Below are 9,726 nucleotides of genomic sequence, written 5' to 3' on the forward strand. Positions count from 1 at the left end.
CTAGTTCCTCCTTTCTTCCCCATTTGTTCTGGGAAATAACTACATCTCCAGTGATTGGCTTGTCCAGGTTTGACGAGTCAAACTCTTTACAGTTTCAGTTTCTTCCTTATAGAAAAAGCTTCTGGGTCCCAAACAGCAACATTTAAAAATAGTTTTGTTCCAGCACCTACTTCTCAGATAAACAGGTTGTATAGCTTTTCGTGTTTCCTTCTGGTGAACTTTTTTTTTTTTTATCCACTTCTGCTTCCAGTGTGTCATATTTGTTCTCTGTGGTGTTTTTTGAAATGTGTGTTTTGGGACCATTGGCTAAAATCAACCTATGGCTACAAATATCTGCATCCTAAATGCACAAAGGAGCGTTGTCACAGATCCTTCCTCCCAGCAACTGTTAGACTCTACAGCCATCAAAGCTCCCAAAAAAATCAATAAGTATTTATTTACATGCTGATGTTTGCACATCTTGTTTTTAACAGTTTAGGAACTTTTTTTGTGTGTGAACCTTTTTATCTGATGGAGTTGTTGCATCTCAATTTCCCCTTCGTGGGAGAATAAAGGCAGTTTCTACTCTACTCTAATAAATGTACTTACTTGACTTGGAGTCAAATAACATTACAGAGTAAAAATACTCTGTAATGTGACCACTTGTTTAACTGAAGCTTAATGTTTATAAATTGAGTGAAAATACTTGACTCATAAATTGACTGGCCCAGCTCTGGAGGTTTTTTATTCCTTATTTTTGGCTGTTCTGACTCCCCAAAGGAGGTAAATATTGAGTGCAGCTGCTGATTTCAGTTTCTGTTTTTCTCGCTGTCGCAGAGTGCAACCCTGGCTACTACCTCTTTCAGCAGGGCTGTGTGACAGAATGTCCTGCGGGCTTCGCGGTGGGCACCCAGCCCCTCAACTACACGGTGGGAAACTACGTCCAGCCAGCTTCCGTCCCAGCCTGCTTGCCGTGCCCATCGCCCTGCGTCACCTGCAGCAGCCTCAGCCCCCCGTTCTGCCTGACCTGCCCCGATCACAGCTCCGTTAACCAGGTCTCTGGCACCTGCCTGCGCCTCAACCACTCCATGCGCGAGTCGCCGGGGGCCTTTATGGAGGAGGTGAAGCCTTGGCTCAAGCACGACTCTCAGCTGCCCCTCACCGTCGCTGTGCTCAGCTGCATGGCCATCATTGCGACCTTCGCGGGCGTCTTCCTGATGCTGCAGCTGCGCTCCGGCGCGCTCATCAAGCTGCCCTCGCTGGAGGCCGGCGGTGCCTTCAGCCTGAGGGGGAGCAGGGTGGTGTCGTACCGCGGCATCCCGACGGTTTGGGGGGACGACGGCCTGAACACTGACTCAGAAAATGAAGAGTTCGACGTCCATAACGAGAGAACTGCCTTTATCAAAACACAAAGTGCTCTTTAATGCTTTCATAAGTCCCTCCTCCTCCTGCTCTACTTTTAAACTCTCCTCCTCTCCATCTGTCTTGACACTTCAGGGGTGTTCGCTGTTCTCAGTCTCATCCGCACATACACCCAGTTAATTTTATTCTTTCTGTCTTATCAGGTCCTCGTCTGCTTTTAGGAAGTTGGCCTCACTTGGTTGTGGGAGCCTTGATGGGAAGCTGCTGTTTTTGAAAGCTGGGGACAACCCAAGCTTTTCGCTCTGTTCACAGTTGGCTGCATTTCTGTTCAGGTGTCTCCCTCCTGCACACCTCTGATCACTGACAGCATCTGTTGGTGCAGAGTTCATTTCCCTCCAGCTCCTTTTTGTTACAGTAAACAAATGCTGATCATTTACTGCGTCTCACTGCTTCCCCCCCCTTTACCTTCCATTAGTCTCAGTGCAGTAGCCAGATGAGATTTTTGAATGTGAGCGTAAGAGATGATTTTGTGTGTGTGTGCATTTCTGAATGAATGAGCCTGCATAATAAAGGGTGTGGAGATCTGATGAGCAGCATGGAGCGTCGCGCCTCCGGTGAAGTCGTTTAAAACGTTTCCTGTCGTTTAATATTTTAGCTGATGACAAACTGACGGTTATTAAAGAAGCATCCACTTAAAAACATTTGTTCTCTCCACATTATTTGTCGACATCAGGATTTGAAAGCCGTGCAGCAAAGTCCAACGTTTTAGCAGGGAGTCCCGCTTCTCAAGTGCGTTCAAATCAAAGGCATAACTAGCAATAAGAATTTAAATTTAATAGTTTAAAGAGCAAAACATAGCTGAAAGCTGCTCCATCGTTTTAGATTCCAGCCTCACATTTTCTGCACTTTGGGACAGAAAAAAGCAAAAGATAAGAATCTCAAAAACACTCAACCGTAGATGTTTAATGGCTGCATCTGATGCACCCGTCCACAGGGGTGAGAGGTCAATCAGCCGAGGCGCCGACGCGCATGTGTGAGCTTCAAAGACGCTGGCAGGTGTTGACTTACCTGTGATTGATTCCTCGACTCAGCCGGCGCGGTAACAATACATCAAGGCTCTCCCCTGCTGTCAGAGCGAATCAGCCCCACAAACACCAGCCTCTTGCCGTAGCGACTGGATGCGGGTTCGTGCGCCGGGATGTAAAGTATCACCTGACTCACCTGGCCTCTGAAGTGATGGTTTCTTTCCTCCGCTCTCGGCTCCGCTCTTCAAGTCTCGAGTATTGATTAAAGCCCCACGTCGACGCTCCTCGGCTCATCAGTGTCCCCGCACTCCAATCCTCATCCAATCAGAAATTCAAATCAGCAAGTCGGCGTACTTTATACTCCAGATGATACTACAGCAAAGAGATTTTATTAATATCATTTCTCTTTAAGTGATATCAGTTTTTTCCTTCCTGAGCTGTAATCATATGAAATAAGCATCTCATTGTTTAATCCATTGTAGCTGTGTTGATTTTTGTTTTCTTCCTTTTTGTTTAAAATTTCTGCACAAAGATGCTGAAGCTTGCTGGGAGAGGTTTTCAAATGATGGCGTGCATGGAAAACTGCAGCTGCTCATCCTTTTATCTACCTCTCATATCCCACAGCGAGGCTTCGTAGACTCTTTGAGGAGCTGTTAATTACAGAGGCGAATTTAAATGTGGGTTCGGCGTGAAAATCTACTCTGTGGTGATTTAGGTGACGGGCTGAATTCATGTTTTAGAAGGGAAAGGGTGCAAGTAAATCAGAAACTGTCAACTCTGCTTTCCTGGAAACTCTTCTGTTCTCTTAAATGTATTGCCTTTGAGGATCGGCATCATGCGTGGTCACACGTGGGCTTTAAAAAGGGTTACTGAGATGAAACGTGCACAGGTGAAAATGGCTGGCATTCGAGTGCTAAATCAGCCTTTAAACCAACAGGGGCGTTTCTGCTCTCCGTCTCTAATGGGGCGTCTCCTTCTGGATCTCAAACTCTTTTGTTGTTGTTGTTGTTTTTTTTCTCTTACGTTTATGTCACTGACAATCAATTTCCTTGTCTTGAGTGCAAGGCACACAAACAGATCGATTTTAGCTTCTAATTCAACCACTGGTGTTGTAAAGTCTTCACAGGTGTTTCAGAAACCGAGCTGAAGGATTCAGGTGTATTAGTATAAAAAAATCCCCCCAGATGGCCAAAAAGTTACAGCGACGCATGTTTTCTCTGCAAAAATGCAAAATCGTACCAAGTGTTTTTGATCTAGTTTCTAGCGCAAATATCTTAGTACACTAGAAATAAGAGAAAACTAACTTACCAGTAGCTTTTCAGCATGATATAGGAGCTATTTTTATGTAAAAAAAAGTGCTAGTTCCACTGGCAAATTATTTTGAGATATTTTGTCTTGTTATAAGTGAAATAATCTGCCAGTGAAACTCTTAATTTAGCATCAGTATTAAGGAATTATTCACCTAATCTCTTATATCTTGCTGATGAGTTATCTGTAAGATATTTTTTAAAGTGCACATATTAGTCTCACAAACTAGACGAAAAATAGTCTAGTTGTGTTTTTGCAGTGTGGTCGTTACTGAACCGAGAGGAGACCCATGAGAGCTGATCTGCTGGAAAACGCTCTCAAACGCAACAAAGATGTTATAGTTGTTGCTTTTTGTGATGAACTCTGGTGCCTATCGCCATCAATGCTTTGATTGGTCTCCACTGAGCTCCAGCCTCAGACTCAAACGCCAGAAAATGGGCAACAAAACATGTTCCAATTAAAATATGAATGTTGAAGAATTACAATGAACATCGCACTTTGCCTTTTCCCGCTTCAAACTCTTTCTTTGCGACTTTTTGGAGCCCATTAAAGTTCACAGATTGATTTGTTTTCCCTTCATCTTAGGCTGATTTATTCACTACAACTGTTAACCGATTCTCACTCTTTTCATTCAAGGGTTTAACTTTTAGAGAAACTCCTTAATGGCGGCAGCATTAATTAGCTTGTGCTTCCTGAGCTGCTGAAGCCCATCAGCAGCTTTCACTGCCAGAATGTGATATAAAGTGCACACTAAAAAGGAAACCGGTTCGCTAATAGTCCCAGAAAGCAGCTTTTTCATGGCTGTAAAGCCCCCGCCTCGCTGGCAGTAAAGCTCGGAAGCTGTTAAATGCTGACAAAAATCTGTTTGATGCTAGTTACTTTTCTTTTCTGATTATAAAGATGAAACCCATCATGTCGTTTTTAATGCTGTCACTCGGAGCTCGGTGTTGCTCCTGTCCCCGATTTTAGGCTGTAGTCTGAAGTTATCCACACGAACTTGGACGTAGTTGATAGGAGCAATATCTTTGGCATAACCAAAGACAATCATTCAGATGCCGTCTGTTTCGTATGAGAACGTGTCGCCTCCAGGTCGGTTCGTCCCATCGTCCTCCTGTAGCTGCGTTCGCCGTGTCTAGTTGAAACCCATCGGTGATCTGTGATGACATGTTGCCTGTTGAGCAGCTGTGGAGGGAGGAGGTAGAATGTATCCCATCGCCATGACCTTAAGGGCTGAACCGGGTCTGCGTGCACAAGCTTGTTAAAGTCGAAGCGAAACACTTTGCGATGGAGGAGCCGTCTCAGTCCACTCCTTTGACCTCCTCCCGCCTCCTGGTGAGGATCCTGACCTGTGGCTGCACACAGTACGTTACAGATTTGTGACCTATGATTAATGTACAAGAATGACGATCCTACATGGGACATAACTCTAAAATAAGGCCTATTTTTGTACTATATGAATGGTGCAGTGTAATTTTCTTGTAATTTAAAAATGTTTTTCTTTTTTTCTCCTTTTTATTTAATTGATGTCAATTATAGATTCTACTAAAAATAAAGATCTATGCAAATTTAAGCGTGTCGTTACTCTTTTTTTTTTCCACGGTTCCTGTGCTGTTGGGAAAAGTGCAATTTTAATTGGTATTTACAAGGCCTGGAGGAAGAAAAAATATTTTCAGACTATTTTCACTTTCACTTGGTTTCCTTTTTTCTTCATTTTCATTTTGCTTGTTTCTTTTCTTCTGTCCTTCCTAACAACTGTGTCCTTCATTGCTTCCTCCTTTTTGTCTCATTCATGTCCTTTCTTTTCTCACCTTTCTCGTTTTCTTTAAAGCTGACATTGTGTTCACTTATCTCTTTTGTGCCTTCCTTTTTTCCTCATACCGTTTCTCTTCAATATCCTTTATTTTTCTCGTTTGTACTTCCTCTCCTTTTTTTCTTCTTTTTCCTTCATTTCTTTTTCTTTCCATGTCCTTCCTTCCTTTTGTTCCTGGCTTCTTGCCTCCCTTTCTTCCTTACCTCCCATTTTTTTCCTTCCTTTGTCCCTAGTCTCCTTCTTTTTGCACTTTTCATTTCTGTCTTAGCTCCTTCCTTGTCTTTCATTCATTTCCATTCTTGCCATTTTTTCTTATCTTCCTCATGTCTTCCCCTTTTCCTCATTTTTGTGCACTTCTGTTCCCTTCTCTCCTTCATTGGCTCCTTTCCTTTGTCTCTCTTCCACTGGGCCCTCGTCTTTTCTTTCCTCCTCGTTTTTAATTTTTCTTTCTTCAAACATTTCTTTCCATGTGCCTTTTTTTTCTTTGTCAACTTTCTTACATCCCTATTTTTCCTTTCTCTTGTTCCTTTTTTCCTTCTTGTTTTCAGGTATTTAAAATCTGCCCCATTATATTTTCTAAACTTTGTGTTTTGTATTTAAATCTGGTATTAAGGTCTGAATCCTGGAGCGCCGGAAGATTTATTTCCATGAAGAACATCTTAGTTTGTTGCGTGAGCAGAACTGAAATAAACACAGTGCTGAAGCTGTGACTCAACCTTTCTATGCGCATCCGGTGAATTAACAATGTACAAAAATACACTTGAGTTAAAATTACAAAGTTTATGCAGCAGAATAATTTAACTGAAACTGAAAGCTGTTGCCTTGTATTTTAAAAAAACATCTTATTCTAAATGTGAGTAAATTTGCATAGTTTCTTTTTAAAAATATTCCAGTTGTTTCCAGCAGTAGACGAGTTGTTCCTGCTCAAGAAAGCTGCAGAGTAAATGTCAAGTCATGAAGTTGGTAATGGGGAAATAAGTGAAGAAAAAAACAATTTTAAAACTTTATTTCTGCTTTTGGGCGTTTTCTGTTTTTAGCAGCTCGATGACAGATGGGAAATTCAAGAAACTTCTTCCTCACATAGACATTTTTACCAGAACATAAAGATACTCTCAACCCTAAAATTCATGACGTATCACAAAAAGCCAATTCAAAAGTGTTAAAGAAGGTTTACTTGAAGTGAATTCACTTTTACCCAGCAGGGGATGATGAAGACTCGTCACAAGGAGGCTAAACCACAGACCGACTTATAATGAAGCACAGTTGCTGAAAATTAAGTGAAAAGAAAAACTGCTAGGAAAAGGTGCATAAATTAAGTCTTAGAAATGCATTGTGGCATGGAGGTTATCAGTCTTTATGCCTGCTGAAGTGTCAAAGGGGCAGTATTATGCATTTTACAGCCACATTGTGGCATTATGTAGCACTATCTAATATCTGTGTTAACTTCTCTTATGAAAAGTTGTATATGTGAAACACGACTTCAGAGAAATTTGGTTTTTCAATTGAACACCTTCTGTCTCTTTAAGAACCTCCTGCTCATTTTTGACCCTTCGCCTTCAGCACATCGTCACAGCCATGTTTCTTCATTGAAGTGCTCTACGATTTCCTGGTAAATGTCTGCACCACGTCAGCAAGTTAAATGCAAAATTTACTTGAATGAAATGAAGACTTTCATACTATTCAGTGGCGGCAACCCACAGTGGCTTTTAAAATTGAAAATTCATCCATTGTCCTCACTCAGACTGCAATGTGAAGTTATCTCTGTTTTTTTGTGCATCTTTCCCCACCAGTGTTTTGTAATCAAGAGCACTTTTAAAAAGTGCAGAAAAATTCACATAGGCTTTCAAGCTGAGTGCTCTGAGTTGCAGAGCTGTCCTTCTGAAGAGATGCAAATATTTAGGAGAAAAAATAACCGTTAGACATGCTCGCTATACACTTACCACAAATAGATAGTCTTTTATTGCGCACCACAGACATGCAAAGCTGTAAGTCTTGTGTTTTTAGATCTTAATTTGTGCCATTAAATTGTAATTAAAACTGATAGGCTTATGAAGTGTGAGTTGGCTTAAGAAAAGGAAGTGCTATAGATGTATTCTTGATGTAGCTGAGCTTAAAATTAGTAGTGAGGAAAGCGAAGTCCACCGCCAGTCGCTAGGAGCTGGAGTCCTGCATGCTTCAGATGGTTCTCTGGTTCAACACAGCTGAATTTAATGAACAGGTTCTTACCAAGACCTCAGCAAAACCTGGAAACAGGCCAGGGAAAGTAATTCAGAAATTTAAATCTTAGAGTCGTGAGAACTAAACCGTGCAGGACCGTGGTCCCCGACGGTCAGTGGACATCGGCTAATAATCTAACCCCATCGAGGTTTTGTGCATGCAGCGCATTAACACGTTCTGCAGCTGTTTCCTCTGTGGTCTGTGTTTGCAGAGCGAATCTTGCCTCTTCACCTCCATAGCTTGTCTAATGAGAGTGCTTCTAATTTATGGTCGGTGTAATTTTGTGAAGGAGTTTACAGCAGGGAGGTTGCACTCAACAATAAATCCATCTCATAAATTAAAGTAACGCCAAAAGGCCAGCTTTAATGCTGTGCTCAGTCAAAAAAAAAGAGAAAACCTTTGGTTTAATGCAACATAGACCTCCAATTGTTTGTTGAATGTTTTGCGATACACCATAGAAAATAATTCAATCAATATTCTTTTGAAATCCAGTGCAAACTGTATGTTTATTCCTGGATAGATGTGTGACCCATCAGGCTCAACTTTTAGATGCATTAAAGGAATCAATGGCTCCTTTAAGTGAGGCTGTGGAGGCCAGACTGGGTCACCAATGAAAAACTTTGTCATCATCTCTTCTTCATCCACAGTCTTCCTTTTCCTTCCAACCTGTCTTAAAATATTATTTTATCATTAAATAAGCCAAAAACACACATCATCCCCAAAGCTTTACCTTCTGCAGGTTGTGTTTAACTGCCACATTCCCTGGGTAACTGGGCGCATGCAGCACCTGCAACTCTAAACCAAACAAATTGAAAGTAGTGCTTGCTTATGTAAAGTAAAGCTTGAAATGATGTTTGTAAGAGGTTGTTTATGTCGCCATGTTTAAATTCCAACTTCTTAGCTAGATGTGAAGCCAGCTCCAAGTTCCAACTTCTGACACAGCACATTCAGTTCAATTCAAATTCAATTCAAAAATACTTTATTGCTCCCAAAGGGAAAGTAAATAAAATTCAGAGCACACGCATAAGCATGTACAAGCATTTTTGGCACATTTGGAGCCCCGTACAATGCAGAACGTGTAATAAAAGGGGGTTAACACACTCCATGAGTCCATGAGTTGGTGGAAGATTGATGTTTCAAACACTGCTGAATCCAACTGATTCTCTAACAACATGAGCCGACCAGAAACGTTCTGGACAGGCTGAAGGTTTCTGCTCTTTTATGGTCCAAGATATCAACATAGATATGATTTGTGTCTCTTCTGAAAACTTTAGAAGTCAGTTTTCTTTCCCTACGTTGATTATATTTCCGTATTTAAAATATTCAATGCCTGAGAGATTAAACGACTGTGTCTTTTAATAGTTGGGGAGGAAGCTGCTTTAAGTGCAGTCAGAACAACATCCTTGTCATGCTGTAGTTTATTTTTAATTTAGTACAGTGTGTCGGTCAGTTCTTGTCTGCTTGGGATCTTTTATCTGTAGTTTTTGCATCAGAATAGTTTGTGACGGCGGACTTTCACATATCGGTGTATGATTTAAGAGCAGTTGTTTGCTCATTTCTTGTAATCAATATTTAGGGATAATCTTCTGTTAAAAAGGAAATATATATATAGAAATTTAACACATTAGTTCATTATATGCCATATTATGATGTGATGATACGGTTCACAGCCTGGCTGAAATTCTGGGGAAACATTTAGATGGTCTATTTATACAACATTTGCAAACCAATCTATGCAAAAAAAAAAAACGAAAACATTGCATTGTTATCATTGCCTTATGACTTACAAGTTAGTTTTACTGTTTTAGCTTCACTAAATGATGAAACATGACCAAACATCCCATAAAAAACATCTTGGTTTAAACATTAGATATTTAAAGTTGTTTTCTAGAGGGAAATATATTTTTATGTATATTCTGCTGCCAGGCAGTTTAATTTCCCTTTTCTGAGTGGATTCAATGGAGTAACAATAAAATCACTCCTTTTCTGATGCCACCTAGATAGAACTTATTATCTACTTTCGTC

The 9,726-nt window shown here is 40.9% G+C and overlaps 1 protein-coding gene across 4 annotated transcripts in view; it reads left to right on the forward strand.

Moving 5' to 3' along the window:
* furina (furin (paired basic amino acid cleaving enzyme) a) overlaps positions 1–5,244 on the forward strand; it is an 81,051-nt gene extending 75,807 nt beyond the window's left edge. For all 4 annotated transcript variants that reach the window (XM_055036376.1, XM_055036377.1, XM_055036378.1 and 1 more), the window contains exon 16: positions 817–5,244. In XM_055036376.1, coding sequence (XP_054892351.1) covers positions 817–1,403 — 587 coding nt within the window. In that variant the 3' untranslated portion in view covers positions 1,404–5,244. The remainder of the gene's footprint in view (positions 1–816) is intronic.
* The last annotated feature ends 4,482 nt before the right edge of the window (positions 5,245–9,726 follow it).

This window comes from Poeciliopsis prolifica, unplaced genomic scaffold, assembly GCF_027474105.1.
Source record: "Poeciliopsis prolifica strain line A6 unplaced genomic scaffold, Auburn_PproV2 SCAFFOLD011, whole genome shotgun sequence".
In the NCBI taxonomy this organism is placed as follows: domain Eukaryota; kingdom Metazoa; phylum Chordata; class Actinopteri; order Cyprinodontiformes; family Poeciliidae; genus Poeciliopsis; species Poeciliopsis prolifica.